The 21,945-nt window shown below is 37.1% G+C and overlaps 1 protein-coding gene across 1 annotated transcript in view; it reads left to right on the plus strand.

Moving 5' to 3' along the window:
• Positions 1-21,945, plus strand: part of ZNF804B (zinc finger protein 804B) — a 472,716-nt gene that overhangs the window by 443,757 nt on the left and 7,014 nt on the right. The window contains exon 3 of the mRNA XM_059074045.2: positions 18,963-19,093. Within this exon, the coding sequence (XP_058930028.1) occupies positions 18,963-19,093 (131 nt within the window). The remainder of the gene's footprint in view (positions 1-18,962; positions 19,094-21,945) is intronic.

The raw sequence follows: 21,945 nt of genomic DNA on the forward strand, positions 1-21,945 counted from the left end.
GCTTGATTCAGTTAGACTTCCTGTAAGAAAGTTGGGAATGTTAAAACTAAGTCAACATCTTAATAGGAATACAGGCATATCTTGTTTTATTGCGCTTCGCAGATATTGTATGTTTTTACAAACTGAAGGTTTGTAGCAACCCTAAACTGTCAGATAACGTTTACCATTTTTTTAGCAACAAAGTATTTTTAATTAAGGTCTGTGCATTTTTTAAGACATAGTGCTATTCTATTGCACACTTAATAGAGTACAGTAGAGTGTAAACATAACTTTTATATGGACTGGGAAACAAAAAAAATTATTGTGACTTGCTTTATTTTGATATTCATTTTATTGTTATGGTCTGGAACCTGAACCTGCAGTATCTCCGAGGAATGCCTGTACTAAAAGTTATGCCAGGGCTTCCCTGGTGGCGCAGTGGTTGAGAGTCCGCCTGCCGATGCAGGGGACGCGGGTTCGTGCCCCGGTCCGGGAAGATCCCACATGCCGCGGAGCGGCTGGGCCCGTGAGCCATGGCCGCCGAGCCTGCGCGTCCGGAGCCTGTGCTCCGCGATGGGAGAGGCCACGACAGTGAGAGGCCCGCATACTGTAAAAAAAAAAAAAAAAAAAAAAGTTATCCCATAAGCACTGGAGGTCCTGCATTCTGGAGTTTCTATTACTATCAGTTAAATAAGATTGGATATTCCTCCAAATACCGTTGTGTCTTTTTCCCAAAACTATCTGCTTCTTTACTGCTTTCCTTGACCTGGCTGTTTCTCACTGGGAAAATATCTCATGTGGTGTGTAAATATGGAATTAACACCCCCCTCATCCTGAACTAAAAAGAACAGGGCTGTTTCTCTCACTGGGGTTGGCAAACTTTCTGGAAAGGGTCACATAGTAAATATTTTTTAATTTGTGGAGAACAGGGTCTGTTGCAAGGACTTACCTCTGCCATTAAAGTAACCAGAGATGACATGTAAAGAAATGGGTGTGGCTGTGTTCCAATAATACTTTATTGACAAAAATGAGCTGAAGGCCAAATCTGACCCATGGGCCTTAATTTACTGACTCCTAGTTCCAACACTGCATACCTAAGTAGAAAATCAATTCGAAATCTTTTTGAGAGAATTAGTAATTTTAAATTAAGGCCTCTGTAAGGATGTGGAATAAAATGATCTGGAAATTTCTCGCTATCCTGTTTTGCAGCCCAGTGGCTTAGAGCTTGTAGAGGGGAATTTTATACCTGAAAGAAGCAGTGTGCTTGATTGAACACTAACTACACCCATTCCTTTTGGCCATATTTAGCAACTTCATTAGGACAGATGCTGCTGGTTACCTACTCACTGGTCCATTCCACCCTCTTTCCTTACTGACAACATCCAGATTTATCTGAGGCATGGCCACATGCCTAGCAAAAAACCTGAATTTCCCAAACCCCTTATTTAAATGTCAGTAGCATGTGACATCGCCCTCGCAAATCGTATTCCAGTGAAGTCTACTTGGTACAGCTTCCACAAAACTATTTTCTCTAAGGTAAAAATTGTAGAGTCAGCTTTTGCCTTTATCTCTTCCTTCCTCCCACTTGGAATGCAGTTTTGATACCTGATATTTCTCAGGTATATTGCAACCAGGAGGATAAAGTTGCAAGAAACTGAGAGCTGAAAGACGATTGGGCTGTGGACTTCCTTAGAAAGTAGTAGTACCATGTATGCTTGAATATAGTACCATGGTATGGTATGCTTGAATATAGATTCTTGGTTAAGAGTAAAATAAACCTCATTTGATTATGTCACTGTAGCCAAGTTTCTGATACATATAGCTCAACTCATTACTAACTGATACCTTTAGCTTTAAAACATCATCTCTATTTATTGTATGAGTCACATGATCCAAAATTCAATTTTATACCAGAGTCTAATTTCACTGATTTCTCATGTCTGTTCCTGTCCCTATTTTAATAGTTTCTTCTCAAAGACAGTTCTATTTCAGAACGACATTTAGGTAAGGAATTGAGAAAATCTCAAGAACACTTTTCTCTGCGCTAAGACCATCTTAGTTTGCAGGTATGTTCAGATTAACTACTTCTGCCTGCAATATCCTCAGCAGGCATTGCTGACCCTAAACTAGGGTATGAAAGAGTGGGAGGATGAAGTGGAAACTGAAAGAGCTTTTAAAAATCAATATAATGTTAGGTTGTACAAGGTGCTGAAATACAAGAAATTGCTCTTAAAGAAACAGCTGGAGAGCTGGGTCAGAGTGCATTAGGTCAAGATTTCTTTATGAACTGAATGAGGAGGAGGTGACCATAAAGGCATCACACAGCTGGGAAAGAAAGCTGCAGAGCAGATAATAACCTGCCAAATACAGATGGCATCATGACAGCAGCCAAGCAATCTTCCGGGAGGGCAGAGGCTGCCCATGGGATTCTCTTAAGATTTCTTTTTTAGACTCCTAGGGCCTAGTGCAAAAACATTTACTTCCTAGAACATCTCCACAAGGAATGTGATTAATTCTCTTGATCTTTAAAAATAAATAAATGAAAGATTCCCTTAAGGCCTTAGTCTTTTCCACATGTAACTGGGAGTGTTAGAAATTAGCATCATGCAGAAAAATCTCTGTAACTGTTTGTTTCGATACCCATACTAACTCTATATTTTGATATTTGGAAGTATTTCAGAAAGAAAGAGATTTGTAAAACTTATTTAAGTATTTTTTGGCATGAATAATACTTTTTAAGAACAATTATAAGTAATTTACATACTCCCTTATAAAGAATGTATGAAATATTCTGGCACTTTCCACTTTTTCTCTACGGAAATAATTCTGAAACTCTGTTGCATGAGGAGAATTGTCTGGATTTTCCTGATCTTTCTTTTGCTTCTCACATTGAACTTATTCTCCATGGTCTAGACTGTGATAGAAGGCAAAATTATTTTTTCAGAAGCCTTGTTAACCAAGTATTAGTCTAATCAAATATTGACTCAAGACATAATCTGTAATTAATGAATTTTCATTTGCTCATTCCAGAAATGGTGGACTTCTCCAAACCTGAATATACTCTCTGCAGACACCTCATGGGAATTAATATTTTACTAATGTGGCAGCTGTGTTCTTATCACGCTATGAACATGGAGAAGGGTGAAGATTAAAAGCCCTGTGACTTCTACTACTAAACCAGTCTAAAAAGCAATTCCCATTTCTAATCATCAAAGCAAAGTGCTTCCTTTGTAATGCTGTTAATCATTTCACAACAGTAATCACTAGAGATAATCGATATTGACATAGTATTGGCTATATTCTTGCCTGATTTAATATGGCTTACAAAGGCACTACCAACTTTAGCTTTGGTTATGCTATGGTGCAGAAAATAATAAACCTTGCAGTTAAAACCAGATAAAAATCTGTGCTTTGTATCACTGCTGACTTGGATCCTGACCATAATAGCTAGAGAAAGGAAGGATCTGGATAACTTCTCAGAAATAATGGGAACATTAGAGCCATCCATTTGCCCTTTGAGGACTTCTCAGGGAATCCTGGGCCTTGCAAGGGGATGGTCTGGTGACTTGCTTGGGGCATATACCTTAATTACCTATGTATATGTTCCCCGCTAAGCCATGGAGGTATCCCAGGCTACTCTGAGTTAGTAAGAAATTTTTTTTTACATGAACCACATTTGCAGATTGTCCTAGAATCCAGAAACATCCCCAAACTAGCACTTAGACGTGGTTTCTTCAGGCTTGGCTATATCTCTCCTGAGCATCAGGCTTAGCCCATCCAAGAGTCCAAAAATGAGCCCAATAAGGCATCTCCAGGTCCTGACTGTCAAAGCACAGTTAGCTGACCACCGGCAATTAGATTTAGAGACTAGGAATTCATATTCCAGCATGTATAGGAAGAATCCTTCAGATCCTGTTGTGAAGTATTTAACTTAGCACTTGTAAAGAGGATGGGGACAGAGTATCAGCCCCAGGTTCATTTCTTCTCAGCCATTCTTAGCTTGCTTGTGGCACGATTGATCCTTGGAGCAGGGAATCCCATCTAGACATTATACTCAGATGCATTCATTCTAGGCACCTCCTCCTGGTCAGTAGCCTGAACTGCAGCTTCTACAATGGGAGACTTAAAAAATATATTTTAGGTTATTTTCACTATCTGTGTTTGTACAGCTACCAGATCACAGAAAAGATAATGGCATGCAGAAAAGCAGGAAATAAGGAAAGCCCCATTTCAACATGGAGAATTCTTTTGACACATAATACTTTTTATGTAATTTAATTCTTATATCTTGATCATATTGTTGTTCAAATTATATCAACTCCTGTTCTCAATTATTGTTTAATGATCTATAAATGTCTTTGAAATCATTTTGGTACAAAACATTTTGAAACAATGAACAATACTTCAGAACTGGATAGACTTTTAATTTCACAAAATGGAACTATTGTCAATTTCTAGACTTTTACATCAACTCTTCTGAGTTTTCCATACCTTAATGAAGATTAGACATCCTGTTTTCAAGTCACAGTTCTTTTCTTGGCCTCTTCTTTGATGTGGATCAAGTCATTCAACCTCCTATACGTTTGTTTCTTCATCTCTCAAATGAGGGTAATCATTTTGACCTTTTGCACTGGGGTTTTGCTCTGCTGTGAAGAAAAGACATTAATGCCTGCAAAGTGCCCTGGGATCTATGGATGAAAGCCCAGCGATGGAAGGAGTTATTCTATTTCAGAGAGGAAAAAGCAGATAGATACACTTGCGTAAATTCATTTCACATGTGTGTTCTGCTTCAGTGAAGGTGAACGAGAGTGGTTACTGGAGTGGGATGCTGTTCGCAGGCTTGTTCTGACTGGGAAGCAATAGTATTGGGAGTATTGCTATTCAAAACACATGGAGACTCAGTGCCCTGATCAATTTGCCTCTTTATTCATAGCTGAATTCCACTTGCAATGCATGTGCCAAGCATTCTTGTTGGCAGGTAGGGAAATAAAGATTGCTTAATTTGTGCTTTTAAAATGAACCTGAGAAAAAAATTAAGTCCTACATATTTCATAAATGTATTTAAGCCAGTATATTTCCATAAGCCTTATTTCGCTTGTTGCTGAGAGAGAATAAAAAGCATTGTGAAAGCTGCAGAAGATACGTGAGAACTACTTTTCCTTCTTCATCTTGACCTCTGTGACAGTCCTTTATCGCATTGCTTCTGACCTGGGCAAAGACCATGTCAGGTACCCTGCATTCAGGACCATGAAGACCATCTGCTTTGCCATTTCCCCTAAATTCCTTTCACAAATACAATGACATAAACTAGATGTCCCTATTTCCCTCTAGAAAATACTAGATGTCTAGTCTTTTACCCTATTTCCTGATTGAGTTCTGTTTTGGATAATATTAATACCCAACACCAAGCTTCAAATAAACTTTATCAAAGAAAAGTTTGACAACAAATCATGTTTTAATCCAAAATTTATTATTTTCTTTAGTAGTGACATATGATCTTGGATTCCCCCAAATTACACATATTTCCATTAAACATTATAAATTATTCAAGACAAGGGTGAGGAATATACCCAACATGCTTCCTTTTTCTGTCCTTTCCTTTAGAGAAGGCTCCACCCACAGATTTTGTAAAACTGTCCAGATGAAAACTAATCAAACATTCTGTTTTCAATAAGAATATGAGTCAAATGCTCTTAATGGCTCCCCGTTGCCAGTTAAATCACGGGCTTCTTGTTCATCCTGTTCCTTGTTCAGTTCCATATAATGTAACTGTTAATCTTACCTGTAAATGGATAATAGCTCATACTCATTGAGCATTTGCTGTATATCAGGTGTTTTACCTTTCCCAACTCAAATAATAATCCCAAGAACTCTACACGATAAATCCTGATAGTTTGCCAAATTACAAATGTAAATGAAGTTAGGCAAGACTGAGTAACGTTCTTAAAGTATCAGAGCTAGTGTTACTGAATCCAAGCTTGTACTGCTCGTCCCATGACAGGTCAATAAATCGAGAATTGTTGGGACAAGGAATCGTGACTTTACTTGAAAAGCCAGCAGAACAGAAGATAGTGGTCTAGTGTCCCAAAGAACGGTCTTGCCCTGGCTTGGGTGCTAGTTTTTTTTACAGAACAAAGAGGCGGGAGGTGAGGAGGTAAAGTTAAAAAGGCGATAAGTTGTTGCAAATATCTCCTGGCTCCTGCAAGACTCTGGAAGGGATATGTTAATTTCTTCTTTCCTGCAGCCATTCACAGGTGGGCCTGGTCAGTATATTTCCTGTGAGCTTAAACAAAGGTATTTTAGCTTGACACTCAAGCGTGGGAGGCAGGGTTCCTGGAGATGGGTCATTTGATATTTTAAGCTATAGGCAACATCCCTTTAGTGATTAACTTGTAGCAAACACAATAGAATACAAAGGTTAATGTAAAAGAAATGGGAGGAATTCCCTGGCCATCCAGTGGTTAACATTTGGGCTTTCACTGCTGTGGGCCGGGGATCAATCCCTGGTCAGGGAACTAAGATCCCACATGCTGCAGTGTGGCCAAAAAATAAGTAAAGGAAATGGATCCAATATGGAGTCAAATTTGTTCTTCCCTATTACACTAGTGAGTGACATAGACAAGATACAAATGCAGGTCTGATTTCAGAATCCTTGTCTTAACCCCTAAAGGGTGTTGTCTACCATCCAAATGCCTCTGGAAACCAGACACTGTTTTAGTCCCTGTATTGTTAGGTGCTACTTTCTGTCTTCCTTACTTCCCCTCACAGTGAGTTTCAAACTCTCACCTGCTCTAAAGCATTCACTCTGAGTTCCTACAGCTATGCAACTTATTACTGAGCTTCTGTATTTCTCTGTAAATGTGTGAGGGAGCAGTTTTTCCTTGTCTAGATCTGATCTCATTAAGAGCTGACTTACTATATACCCACAAAAAACTTTTGTTTTTGTCCAAAAGTTTTTGTTCTTTAAATTGAGTAGTATTACTGATACTTATAATGTGCCATTGCTTAAATAAACGAATTTTTATCAGAAAAGGGGAAGAAAAATAGAAACTTGGGAAAATCCAAATTAAATGACCTTCCTGGCAAAATTTGACCTCTGGGTTCTTGGAAATCCTCCTTAACTGTCCAGTATCAAAAAGTCCTCGTTTCATTAGACAAATCAGCTCCTGGAAGGGTCTTTTATAACAGACATGGTCCCCTTGAAGTAACCTGTTACAGAAATATTGTAATGGCAATTAACATTTTGTTGTAGCTTTGTGGAGGGGCATTAAAAACTTCTATTATAATTGTGGATTTAACTTTTCTCCTTGTAGTTTTATCCATTTTTTCTTTGTGTATTTTGAAGCTATGTTATTAGGTGCATAAACATTTACACTTATTTGTTAACCTGATTAATTTACTTCATCGTATGATGAAACACACTTTCTTATTCCTAGCAATATATCTTTGCTCTAAAATCTATTCTGTTTCATAGTGATAGAGCCCCTCCATCTTTGTTTTTTTTTGACATATTTATTGGAGTAAAATTGCTTTACAATGGTGTGTTAGTTTCTGCTGTATAACAAAGTGAATCAGCTATATATATATATATATATATATATATATATATATCCATATCTCTTCCTTCTTGCATCTCTCTCCCACCCTCCCTAGCCCACCCCTCTATGTGCACACAAAATACTGAGCTGATCTCCCTGGGCTATGTGCCTGCTTCCCACTAGCTATCTATTTTACACTTGGTAGTGTATATAAGTCCATACCACTCTCTCACTTAGTCCAAGCTTACCCTTCCCCCTCCCCGTGTCCTCAAATCCATTCTGTACATCTGCCTCTTTATTCCTGTCCTGCCCCTAGGTTCTTCAGAAAAAAAAAATTTTTTTTTTTTTTAGATTCCATATATATGTGTTAGTATATGGTATTTCTTTTTCTCTTTCTGACTTACTTCACTCTGTATGACAGACTCTAGGTCCATCCACCTCACTACAAATAACTCAATTTCGTTTCCTTTTATGGCTGAGTAATATTCCATTGTATATATGTGCCACATCTTCTTTATCCATTCATCCATCTGTCGATGGACACTTAGGTTGCTTCCACGTCCTGGCTATTGTAAATAGAGCTGCAATGAACATTGTGCTACATGTCTCTTTTAGAATTATGGTTTTCTCAGGGTATATGCCCAGTAGTGGGATTGCTGGGTCGTATGGTAGTTCTATTTTTAGTTTTTTGAGGAACCTCCATGCTGTTCTCCACAGAGGCTGTATGAATTTACATTGCTACAAAAAGTGCAAGAGGGTTCCATTTTCTCCACACCCTCTCCAGCATTTATTGTTTGCAGATTTTTTTATGATGGCCATTATGACTGATTGAGGTGATACCTCATTGTAGTTTTGATTTGCATTTCTCTAATGATCAGTGATGTTGAGCATCCTTTCATGTATATGTTGGCAATCTGTATATCTTCTATGGAGAAATGTCTGTTTAGGTCTTCTGCACATTTTTGGATTGATTGTTTGTTTTTTTGATATTGAGCTGGCTGCATGAACTGCTTGTATATTTTGGAGATTAATGCTTTGTCAGTTGCTTCATTTGCAAACATTTTCTCCTATTCTGAGGGCTGTCTTTTCACCTTGTTTATGGTTTCATTTGCTGTGCAAAAGCTTTTAAGTTTCATTAGGTCCCATTTGTTTATTTTTGGTTTTATTCCCATTTCTCTAGGAGGTGGGTCAAAAAGGATCTTGCCATAATTTATGTCGTAGAGTGTTCTGCCTATGTTTTCCTCTAAGAGTTTTATAGTGTCTAGCCTTCCATTTAGGTCTTTAATCCATTATGAGTTTATTTTTGTGTATGATGTTACGGAGTGTTCTAATTTCATTCTTTTACATGTAGCTGTCCAGTTTTTCCAGCATCAGTTTTGAACAGGCTATCTTCTCTCCATTGTATATTCTTGCCTCCTTTATCAAAGATAAGGTGACCATATGTGTGTGGGTTTATCTCTGGGTTTTCTATCCTGTTCCATTGATCTATATTTCTGTTTTTGTGCCAGTACCATACTGTCTTGATTACTGTAGCTTTGTAGTATAGTCTGAAGTCAGGGAGCCTGATTCCTGCAGCTTCGTTTTTCTTTCTCAAGATTGATTTGGCTATTTGGGATCTTTTGTGTTTGCATACAAATTGTGAAAGTTTTTGTTCTAGTTCTGTGCAAAATGCCGTTTGTAGTTTGATAGGGATTACATCGAATATGTAGATTGCTTTGATAGTACAGTCATTTTCACAATGTTGATTCTTCCAACCCAAGAACATGGTATATCTCTCCCTCTGTTTGTATCATCTCTATTTTTTTTTCAGTGTCTTACAGTTTTCTGCACACAGGTCTTTTGTCTCCTTAGGTAGGTTTATTCCTACATATTTTATTCTTTTTGTTGCAGTGATAAATTTGAGTATTTCCTTAATTTCTCTTTCAGAGTTTTCATCATTAGTGTATAGGAATGCAAGAGATTTCTGTGAATTAATTTTGTATCCTGCTACTTTACCAAATTCATTGATTAGCTCTAGTAGTGTCTTTAGGATTCTCTATGTATACTATCATGTCATCTGCAAACAGTGACAGTTTTACTTCCTCTTTTCCTATTTGGATTCCTTTTATTTCTTTTTCTTCTCTGATTGCTGTGGCTAAAACTTCCAAAACTATGTTGAATAATAGTGGTGAGGTTGGGCAACCTTGTCTTGTTCCTGATCTTAGTAGAAATGGTTTCAGTGTTTCACCATTGAGAACAATGTTGGCTGTGGGTTTTTCATATATGGCCTTTATTAGGTTGAGGTAAGTTCCCTCTATGCCTACTTTCTGGAGGGTTTTTAATCATAAATCGGTGTTGAATTTTGTTGAAAGCTTTTTCTGCATCTATTGAGATGATCATGTTTTTTCTGCTTCAGTTTTTTAATATGGTATAGCACATTCATTGATTTGCTTATATTGAAGAATCCTTGCTTCCTGGGATAAACCCCACTTGATCATACTGTATGATCGTTTTAATGTGCTGTTGGATTCTGTTTGCTAGTATTTTGGTGAGGATTTTCATATCTATGTTCATCATTGATATTGGCCTGTAGTTTTCTTTCTTTGTGACATCATTGTCTGGTTTTTGTTTCAGGATAATGGTGGTCTCGTAGAATGAGTTTGGGAGTGTTCCTCCCTCTGCTATATTTTGGAAGACTTTGAGGATAGGTGTTCACTGTTCTTTAAATGTTTGATAGAATTCGCCTGTGAAGCTATCTGATCCTGGGCTTTTGTTTGTCAGATGATTTTTTTTTTTTTTTTTTTTTTTTTTTTGCGATACGCGAGCCTCTCACTGTTGTGGCCTCTCCCATTGCAGAGCACCGGCTCTGGATGCGCAGGCTTAGTGGCCATGGGTCACGGGCCTAGCTGCTCCATGGCATGTGGGATCTTCCCGGACCAGGGCACAAGCCTGTGTCCCCTGCACTGGCAGGCGGACTTTCAACCACTGCACCACCACGGAAGCCCAGATGATTTTTAATCACAGTCTCAATTTCAGTGCTTGTGATTGGTCAGTTTATATTTTCTGTTTCTTCCTAGTTCAGTCTCGGAAGTTTGTTCTTTTCTAAGAATCTGTCCATTTCTTCCAGGTTGTTGATTTTATTGGCATACAGTTGCTTGTAGTAATCTCTCATGATCCTTTGTATTTCTGCAGTGTCAGTTGTTACTTCTCCTTTTTTATTTCCAGTTCTATTATTTTGAATCTTCTCCCTTTTTTTCTTGATGAGTCTGGCTAATGGTTTATCAATTTTGTTTATCTTCTCAAAGAACCAGCCTTTAGTTTTATTGATCTTTGCTCTTGTTTCCTTTATTTCTTTTTCTTTTATTTCTGATCTGATCATTATGATTTTTTTCCTTCTGCTAACTTTGAGGTTTTTTTGTTATTCTTTCTCTAAATGCTTTAGGTGTAAGTTTAGGTTGTATATTTGAGATTTTTCTTGTTTCTTGAGGTAAGATTGTATTGCTGTAAACTTCCCTCTTAGAACTGCTTTTGCTGCATCCCATAGGTTTTGGGTCATCATGTTTTCATTGTCATTCGTTTCCAGGTATTTTTAAATTTCTTCTTTGATTTCTTCAGTGATCTCTTGGTTATTTAGTAGTGTATTGTTTAGCATCCATGTGTTTGTATTTTTTACAGATTTTTTTCCTGTAATTGATATGTAGTCTCACAGCATTGTGGTCAGAAAAGAGTCTTCATATGATTTCAGTTTTCTTAAATTTCCCAAGGCTCAATTTGTGATCCAAGATATGATCTATCCTTGAGAATGTTCCATGAGCACTTGAGAAGAAAGTGTATTCTGTTTTTTTTTTTTTTTTTGGATAGAATGTCCCATAAATATCAATTAAGTCCATTTTATTTAATGTATCATTTAAAGCTTATGTTTCTTTCTTTATTTTCATTTTGGATGATCTGTCCATTGGTGAAATTGAGGTGTTAAAGTCCCCTACTATGATTGTTTCTGTCGATTTCCCCTTTTATGGCTGTTAACATTTGCCTTATGTATTGAGATGCTCCTATGTTGGGTGCATAAATATTTCAATTGTTATATCTTCTTCTTTGATTGATCCCTTGTTCATTATGTAGTGTCCTTCTTTGTCTCTTGTACTAGTCTTTAGTTTAAAGTCTATTTTGTCTGATATGAGAATTGCTACTCCAGTTTTCTTTTGATTTCCATTTGCATGAAATATCTTTTTCCTTCCGCTCACTTTCAGTCTGTATGTGTCCCCAGGTCTGAAGTGGGTCTCTTGTAGACAGCATATATACATGTCTTGTTTTTGTATCCATTCAGCCAGTCTGTGTCTTTTGATTGGAGCATTTAATCTATTTACATTTAAGGTAGTTATTGATATGTATGTTTCTATTACCATTTTCTTAATTGTTTTGTGTTTGTTATTGTAGGTCTTTTCCTTGTGTTTCTTGCCTATAGCAGTTCCTTTAGCATTTGTTGTACAGTTGGTTTGATGGTGCTGAATTCTCTTAGTTTTTGCTTGTCTGTAAAGCTTTTACTTTCTCCATGGATCCTAAATGAGATCCTTGCTGGGTTGAGTAATCTTGTTTGTAATTTCTTCCCTTTCATCACTTTAAATATGTCCTGCAACTCCCTTCTGGCTTGCAGAGTTTCTGCTGAAAGATCAGCTGTTAACCTTATGGGGATTCCCTTGTATGTCATTTGTTGCTTTTCCCTTGCTGCTTTTAATATTTTTTCTTTGTATTTAATTTTTGATGGTTTGATTAATATGTGTCTTGGCGTGTTTCTCCTTGGATTTATCCTGTATGGGACTCTTGTGCTTCCTGGATTTGATTGACTATTTCCTTTCCCATATTAGGGAAGTTTTCAATTATAGTCTCTTCAAATATTTTCTCAGTCCCTTTCTTTTTCTCTTCTTCTTTTGGGACACCTATAATTTGAATGTTGGTGCATTTAGTGTTGTCCCAGACATCTCTGAGCCTGTTCTCAGTTCTTTTGTTTCCTTTTTCTTTATTCTGCTCCTTCGTAGTTATTTCCACTATTTTATCTTCTAGATCACTTATCCATTCTTCTGCCTCAGTTATTCTGCTATTGTTTCCTTCCAGAGAATTTTAAATTTCATTAATTTTGTTGTTCATCTTGTTTGTTTGCTCTTTAGTTCTTCTAGGTCCTTGTTAAACGTTTCTTGTATTTTCTCAATTCTATTTCCAAGATTTTGGATCATGTTTACTATCATTACTCTGAATTCTTTTTCAGGTAGACTGACTGTTTCCTCTTCATTTGTTTGGTCTGGTAGGTTTTTACCTTGCTCCTTCAAGTGCTGTGTATTTCTCTGTCTTCTCATTTTGCATAACTTACTGTGTTTGGGGTCTCCTTTTTTCAGGCTGCACGTTCATAGTTCCCATTGTTTTTGGTGTCTGCTCCCAGTGGGTAAGGATGGGTGAGTGGGTTGTGTAGGCTTCCTGTTGGAGCAGAATGGTACCTGTGTTCTGGTACATGAGTCTGGACCTTGTCTTTCTGGTGGGGAGGACTGTGTCCAGAGGTGTGCTTTTGTGTGTCTATGTACTTATTTTGATTTTAGGCAGCCTTTCTGCTAATGGGTAGGGTTGTGTTCTTGTCTTGCTAGTTTTTTGGCATGGGATGTCCTGCACTGGAGCTTGCTGGTCATTGAGTGGAGCTGGGTCTTAGTGTCAAGATGGCAATCACTGGGAGCACTCTCACTGATTGATATTACGTGTAGCCGGGAGGTCTGTGGTGGTCCAATGTCCTGAACTTGGCTGCCCCGCCTAAGAGGCTCATGCCTCACACCCGGCCAGAGCACCAAGACCCAGTCATTCACACAGCTCAGAAGAAAAGGGGTGGAAGAAAAAGAAAGAAAGAAAAAGAAATATTTAAAGTAATTAAAATAAAAACTAAAAAAAAATTATTAAATCTAAAAAAGTAATAAAGAAAGAAAGAAGAGTGTTACCAAACCAAGAAGCCATACCACCAAGAGTAATAAGCACGAAAATGTATAGTAAAAAAAGAAAAAAGAAAACAAAAAACGGACAGACAGAACCCTAGGACAAATGGTAAAAGCATAGCTATATGCACAAAATCACACAAAGAAGCATACACATACACACAGAAAAACAGAAAAAGAAATATATATATATATATTTTAAAAGAGAGCAACCAAATCAATTAATAAATCTTCTAATGATAATAAGTTTACTAAACTAAGATAAAAAATAAAACCAGAAACAGATTAGATGCAGAAAGCAAACCCCAAGTCTACAGTTGCTCCCTAAGTCCACCGCCTCAATTTTGGGATGATTCATCATCTATTCAGGTATTCCACAGATGCAGGGTACATCAAGTTGTTTGTGGAGGTTTAATCTGGTGCTCCTGAGCCTGCTTGGAGAAATTTCTTTTTCCCTTCTTTGTTCATACAGCTCACGGAGTTCAGCTTTGGAGTTGGCCCTGCCTCTGCATATAGGTCCCCCTGTGACATCTGTTCTTCACCCAGACAGGAGGGGGTTAAAGGAACAGCTGATTAGGAGGCTGTGGCTCACTCAGGTCAGGGGAAGGGAGGGGTACAGAATGAGGGGCAAGCCTGCAGCGACAGAGGCCTGCGTGATGTTGCAACAGCCTGAGGCATGCGTGTGTTCTCCTGGGGAAGTTGTCCCTGGATCACAGGACCCTGGCAGTGGTGGGCTGCACAGGCTCCCAGGAGGGGAGGTGTGGACAGTGACCTGTGCTTGCACACAGGCTTCTTGGTGGCTGCAGAAGCAGCCTTAGCATTTCATGCCCATCTCTGCTGTCTGTGCTGATAGCCGTGGCTTAAGCCCATCTCTGGAGCTCATTTAGGCAGTGCTCTGAATCCCCTTTCCTCACGCATGCAGAAACAATGGTCTGTCTCTTAGGCAGTTCCAGACTTTTTCCCAGACTTTGTTCTGGCTAGCTTTGGTGCACTAGCCCCTTCAGGCTGTGTTCACACAGCCAACCCCAGTCCTCTTCCTGGGATCTGGCTTCCGGAGCCCAACCTCATCTCCCAGCCCCTACTAACCTCAGTGAGTGAGCAGACAAGCCTCTCAGTCTGGTGGGTGCTGGTCAAGAGCGATCTTCAATGCAGTAATTGCTCTGCTTTGCCCTCTGCACCCCTGTTGCTGTGCTCTCCTCTGTGGCTCTGAAGCTTCCCCCCTGCCCACCCCCATCTCTGCCAATGAAGGGGCTTCCTAGTGTGTGGAAACTTTTCCTTGTTCACAGCTCCCTCTGAGAGGTGCAGGTCCCATCCCTATTCTTTTGTCTCTGTTTTTTCTTTTTTCTTTTACTCTACCGAGGTACGTGGGGAGTTTCTTTCCTTTTAGGAAGTCTGAGGTCTTCTGCCAGCATTCAGTAGATGTTCCGTAGGAGTTGTTCCACATGTAGATGTATTTTTGATGTATTTGTGGGGAGGAAGGTGATCTCTACATCTTACTCCTCCACCATCTTGAAGGTCCTCCCCTCCATCTTTTTTTGTCTAGTGTTGATATGATATATCTCTTTACAGTTTTTTCTTTTAACTCGTCATGTCTTTATTTTGAAGTTTGTTTTTATAGTCAATGTATAGTTGATCTTCCTTTTTTTAATTGAAATTTTCATTCTGTACCTCTTAATTCCAGTGTTTAGACAATTTACATTTAATTTGATTAGCGATATGTTTAGATTTTGTGATATTGCTATTTGTTTTATAATTGTCCCATCTATTTTAATTTCCTTTTTACTTATTTTTACCTTCTTTCAGACTGAGTAAATTTAATTATTTTCTTTTATCTTCTGTGGTGTCCTATTGGCTGAAACACATTGTTTTGTTATTTAAATGGTTGCTGTAGGATATATAGTATATTTCTTTAACTTATCACAGTCTACCTTCAATTGTTATTATATTATTTCATGCATAGAATAAGACCTATCAATATGATATGTCATTTCTCCTCTCTTGGGCTTTAAGCTATCATTTTCAAATATTTTATTTATAAATTTGTTATAAACACCAAAAAACATAGGTATTGTCTTTTTGTAAAACAGTCCAGATATGTTCAAATAATAAAGAATATGTCTTATTCATCATTATAGTTACTATTTCTGGTGTTCATTCTTTTTTGTAGACACATATATCTACCTGTTAATATTTTCCTTTTCTTCAGTGATATTCTTTATCTCTTATCATGTGGGTGTGCTGCTGTTAAATTCTTTCAGCTTTTAATGTTTGAAATCATCTCTGTTTCACCTTTTTTAAAAAAGGATATTTTCACTGGGTATAGAATTTTATTTTTTAAAGTTTTAAATTTTTTTTCAGAAATTTCAAGTTGTTGCTCCATTGTATTCTCCATTGCTTATTTCCAATGAGAATTCTTCTGCCATCCTAGTATTCATTCTTCTGTACAGAAATATGTCTTTTCTCTCTGGATGCTTTTAAAACTTTTCACTTTTTTCCTGGTTTTGAAAAATTTGATTATGTTGAGCCTTGGTGTAGTTGTCTTCATGTTACTTGTGCTTGAGGTTTTGGGGGGTGGGGGTGGGAATCTGTGGATTTATAGTTTTCAGAAAATTTGGAATATTTTCACCCATTATATTTGCAAATATTCCCTCCCCTTTCTTCAGAGACTTCAATCACACAATTGTCCACTGTGTCTTTTCTACTTTTTGAATATATGGTATACAGTTATAACTGTCTTAATGCAGTGTTCTGCCAATTCTATCATCTGTGTCAGTTCTGTATTGGTTTTAGTTGGTTGACTTCCTCATTTTTGGTTGTGTTTTGTCACTTCTTTGCATGTCTAAAAATCTCTGATTGTATGTTGGATGTCATTAATTTTCCCTTGTTTGTGAATTTTTGTATTTTTTAAATATTCTTGAATTTGGTTCTGAAATGCAGTTATGTTACTTGGAATCAGATTTATACTTTTATTTTTGGGGGTTTTTTTAATACTTTTATTTCTTGATAAAATGATGAAAATAATTTGTTAGGCAAATGTAAAATAGTGCTCAATCTATGGCTAATTATTGTCTAGTGAAGCAAGACTCCCTGAATTCTCTACTCTATGTCCCAAGAGCTTTTCTAATTTTGTTGGTAAGAACAGGCACTATTCCTAGTTCTATATGAATGCTAGGCATTGTTTCCTTTAGTTATTGCAGGTGGTTCTTTTCTTGGCCTGGAGTAGTTGCCTCACACACATGCACTGCTAATCAGTATGCTGAAACTTTGAAGGGTTCCCTCTGCAGATCTCTGGGGGGATTCCTTTGTGTAGGCTTGAGCACTCGCCATGGGCCAAGCCAAGACTGTGGCTAGAGGTCTTCTTCCAGTGTTCTGTGTTCCTTAAAAGTATTTTAACTTTGCTGACTTCCTCAACACAGCAATTCTCCATCCCACCCCCCAGTCTATGTTAAATTTTCCTGTGTGCTTCCGTAGCATCTTGTGTCCACTCCTGTTAAGAAACTAAATACTATCTTATAAAAGTATCTGTTCATTTGTCTGTGTCCTTTGAGGGAAAAATAGTTGATTTGTACATTTCTATATCCCTAGTACATAGTAGGAGTTAACAGTTTCTGTTGGATGAATGAGACCAAATTCTCAATCATTTCTGTAACTCAGATATAGGAGTACAGTATTGGAATCTGAAAGGCTAATGAAAGAAACAGGTATACCTGGAAGTTTCAAACAAGATTCCATTAATGAGATTCAAGTATTAGATATTGTGAGTAAATGAATCAGCTTCCTCTCCTAGGTGGTTCAGGTTTTATATACTAGTAATATCAAATATTAAATAAATATATTGTAGAGTATTTTATGTTCAGAAGTAACTGAGAGTTAAAAAAAAAAAATCCCTCTCCTCTTTACCAAAGTAACCATGGTCTTTCTTTGATGCAGTTGAACTGCATTCTCTGTGGGCTCCTAAATTATGTTGTATGATTTCCAAAAGGTCTTTACTCATAAAATAAGCCGTAACCCCAAGAACTAGATTATTATGCACATGGGGGCTGAGGAAGTGAGTAGAAGAGTAGTAGAAATGCAAATTTTTATAAGCCTTTGTGTCTTCTGAACAAGGCTATCCTTTAAGGTTTAGACGCTGTGCTGTTATCAGCTCTAGAGAATTGTTTATCCTTTTTTTTTTTTTCTGATAACACATGGGCCATAATTTTATTTTTTGAAATCTTCTGGTTTTTAAAAGGCTCTGAAACTTTTGTCAAAAACGGAGTTCAGGTTGACACTACTCTTCTCCCTGTGGCTGTTTCTAGTTCTGTGAAACACTTGTTCTTTGTGCTCAGAATATTCTCTCTTTGAAAGACTCTGCCTCCTTCCTTAAATACTTAGACTGGAAGCAGTTATTTGGCTATCATCTCCCCTGAGTATGTTCCCTTTCAAGAAGGAATCTAATGATTGTTAAAGGTCTTGGCACTTGTTCTATGGGGGGGGGGGGGAATAGTCTACTACAACGTTATTATCTCACTTTATAGCTATGTAGTTTTTGCCATTTCTGGAAAACATGTTTTTATACTTGATTTGGGAAATAAAAGCAGATTAAATGGACACAGATTTCAGGGAGTTTAAAGTCACTTTATATGGGTTAAGAAAGACTAATCTTCAAACATACTTTTAAATCAGGATTAAGACCCAAAGTTCAAGTTGCTCATTTGATTGTGGCTGTTTCTCAGTTTGTTCAATATCATTAGGTGAGCTTAGTAACAGATTCTGAAGTAGAAATCTGAACAGGTAATGAATAACATCTAATCTTCAGGTAAGCCAATTGTTTTACAGAAAAGATTAATTAAAACAAGTGGTAACTAAATTTAAATCAAGCAAGGCCAAGCCTCTATCCTGAGTTTAAATACCTGACCCATTTTTTTCCTCCTGGATAAATTATAGAAATTTGAATTGGATAAATATCTCCACCAGAAAAAAAAAAATGAGTTAAGAATTGCATTTAGAGCTTTGAACTAAATCTTTTCACAGTAACAGATGTTCTTTACTGAAACAAGCTAATTTCACCCAGTATATTTAATCACACCAGTTTTCAGGAATGAGAGTAAATATGTTTTATAAGTGAGAGGGCTGGGGACAGTGCATGGAGGAAAGTGCATATCATAACTTCCTCTCCCTTTATACACATTTATATATTGCACATTTTCCCCATTTATGTTTTCACAGGCACAGAGATGATTGCAAATACATACCCAGGGTGGTCCTTGTCAGGACTGGGGTCCAACTTTGCAGCACATTTTTGCAGTGACTGTGACAAGCTTTCATAAATAACCCAGTTGACAACTAAATTTATCTTGGAGCATAGAATAGAATTGATGGAGAAGGTGCTTTTATTCTCCTTATCCAAAAATTCACCTTTGTACCCAGGACAAAGTTTTAAAAGGAAGTTTTGGAGTGGAAAAAGATATATTACTTATTCATAGTGTCCTTTCTGTTTGTCTTCTTTTGTCCACAGAGACTGAAAGAATTAAAGCAACGTGAATTTGCTAGAAATGTAGCTTCCAAGTCATGGAAAGATGAAAAGAAACAAGAAAAAGCACTTAAGCGACTTCATCAGCTGGCTGAGTTAAGGCAACAGTCTGAATGGTAAGAATTAAAGGTGCCTAAGATGGTTCAAAACTCTCTTCAACTTCTGGGGAAATTTCAGTGATAAATTTACTTGGTTCACTATAACAACATAAACAAATGATCATTAATCAACAGATATATCTGAAGGCAAATGTTCCTAATAGTTAAAAGTCTATAAATTAATGACTTTGACATCTGGATTTTTTCTTTCCCAATATTGTTATGTGTTCTTTAATGAAATGATCCAAGAATGATTCTAATATACTAGCATTTATTCTATCCAGGTGATTTATATGGATCTATATATCTCTTTAATTATTTTGAGTTTTGTAATATTAATTTTGAAAACCATAAATAGCAGTGCATCTTTCTGGGGAGGAACTAAATGTTCTGTGCGTTCTTCGGCACACACCTGAAACTAGAATAAATGGCACTATCATTGTCTGGATGACAAACAAGATGTAATTAATACAGTTAAATTTACCACACAGTGCCATTTAACTTGACTATTATAACAAGCATTATACTAATACATTCTTGTAGCTGAAAAATAGAAGTTTTACATGAGCTTAGAACTGCTGAACGTTTTGAAGTGAGGAGATTGTTACCTGAAACTCAATTACATTTGCAGATTGTGATTTGTGTTCATATGAATCATAATGTAGAACACTAATGTAGCTAATTAATGTAGTTGACAGCATTCTGGTGAATTGTAAAACTTATAGCTCTGTGCCAGAATTTAAACTCCTATTGTTTAAATGAAAAACAATATACAGGACTTCCCTGGTGGTGCAGTAGTTAAGAATCTGCCTGCCAATGCAGAGGACACAGATTCGAGCCCTGGTCCAGGAAGATCCCACATGCCTCCGAATAACTAAGTCCGTGAGCCACAACTACTGAGCCTGCGTGCCACAACTACTGAAGCTCATTTGCCTAGAGCCCATTCTCTGCAACAAGAGAAGCCACCACAATGAGAAGCCCACACACCACAATGAAGAGTAGTCCCTGCTCGCCACAACTAGAGAAAGCCCACATGCAGCAACGAAGGCCCAAAGTAGCCAAAAATAAATAAATAAATTTATAAAAAAAGAAAAAAACGATATACAATAAGCTTGGGAGTGAACAACTCAATTATATTAGCATAAAATATTAGACCTCATATTGACTTTTAAGAAAATATTTATTTTTTAGGATCAATTATGAGTAAAGACACAATATTCAGCCTTCAAATATTCATGTATTTGTACCACTGTCTTAGAGTAATTTAATTTGCCTATAAAAATACAAGAAAAGATAATCATATTAGACATAAGTGAGAAATTTGGTATAAAGAAACAATAAAGTTTGGAAGACCATGTGTCCAGAGGTGAGGTTAATACAAAAATGCATGCTCTTAGGGAGCATATGATCATAGAAACAGGACACATATCTTTTTACTTGCCAACACAATGAGGATCTTAAAGTATGTTATTCAAACACATTGTCAATAAGATATCAGACAGCCCTTGTCAAAACAGGACTCAGAAGGAAAAGTCTAATGGTTATTAGGTGGCATGCAGGAGAAAATTGAGGGAAGATGTTAATTCCTGGGTGATTAATTATGAGGTCTGAAAAAATAAGACAAGCCTCGCTATAGAGATACACACTTTAGATAGGTTCTTTAAGGCCACACAACAGAAAATCTGAGTAGCCTTAATGTAATTTTGGTTCTTCTGTTACTATGCAAGTTGTCACACTTTGACATTTCTCCTTACTAATTCTGTATTTTCTTTTGGAAGAAATAGACAATGGATCAGAGGAGCCTTGATGATGATGATAGTGATGGTGATGATGCTTTCATTTAGAAGTTCTAAGTTTGTAGATCTACCCATGAAGTGTCTTCCAAAGTAAAAGAAATTAAAAGATTTACTCTACTGGGGTTGAGCTGCCCTTTAAAAATCTTATCAGTTAAATGGACACAAACCTAGCCATATCTCTATAGAGTAGGTAGGCTCTCTAGGTCCCAATCTGATCATATTGTTAGGGAAATGATGGGTATTCAGCTTTCCAGATACATAACTTGGAACTAGGCAAATTATTTCATTCTTTTTCTATTACCTTCCATCTGCCCTCCAGGCAATTGTTCTCTCTGATTAAGTAGCCTCATGGCCTAAGGGAAGTCACTTAATAGCATTATTAAATATTTTCCTTTTGGCAGCAGAATTGACAAGTGAAAAAAAATATCACCTGGGTTACTTCTCCCCTGGAAAACCTTTGTCCTTTATTCTCATAATGAGGGCTTCTGAGTAAGATGCTACAGATAACAAGAAGGTTCTTCCCTGGCCCTGTGGAGAAGAGAGGTGAATTTACTGGTAGTAAGAATATTTGAATCAGACTGATGAAAAAAAATGATGGCAGAAAACTGTTAATGGATCTTGAAAAGGGCAGTCAACCTTGGTCAGCTCTTGGGTAGATCAACCCAACATGGTTCCTCAGCAAAACTAGTTCTTTTATTAGGGGAGGGGAGAGAGTCCCTCTGTTTGTAAACTTCTACTATGTGTAAGTCTAAGTATAGTGCATCTTGATATGGACATTTTTTCAAATTTTAAAAATTGTAGGACCATTGATTCTGAGAATATAAAGTTCTTTACATAAGAGCTGGATAATGTGAAACATTAGGAAATTACATCACTTAAAGAAATCATGTTATTTTGATGTGCTTTGTTTCCTGTTTGGAAAATGTACTTCTTAGACAGGAGAGAATTAAATTGTGCATATGCTGAATTACCAAGAACTAGAAGTTGGGGGGAACTATTGGAGTGGACAATCCATTAATAAGAACTAAAGGGCTAACTAATATTTTAAAATTATAAATAAAAATAATTATGTAA

This window comes from Kogia breviceps, chromosome 9 (genome assembly GCF_026419965.1).
Source record: "Kogia breviceps isolate mKogBre1 chromosome 9, mKogBre1 haplotype 1, whole genome shotgun sequence".
Taxonomy (NCBI): domain Eukaryota; kingdom Metazoa; phylum Chordata; class Mammalia; order Artiodactyla; family Physeteridae; genus Kogia; species Kogia breviceps.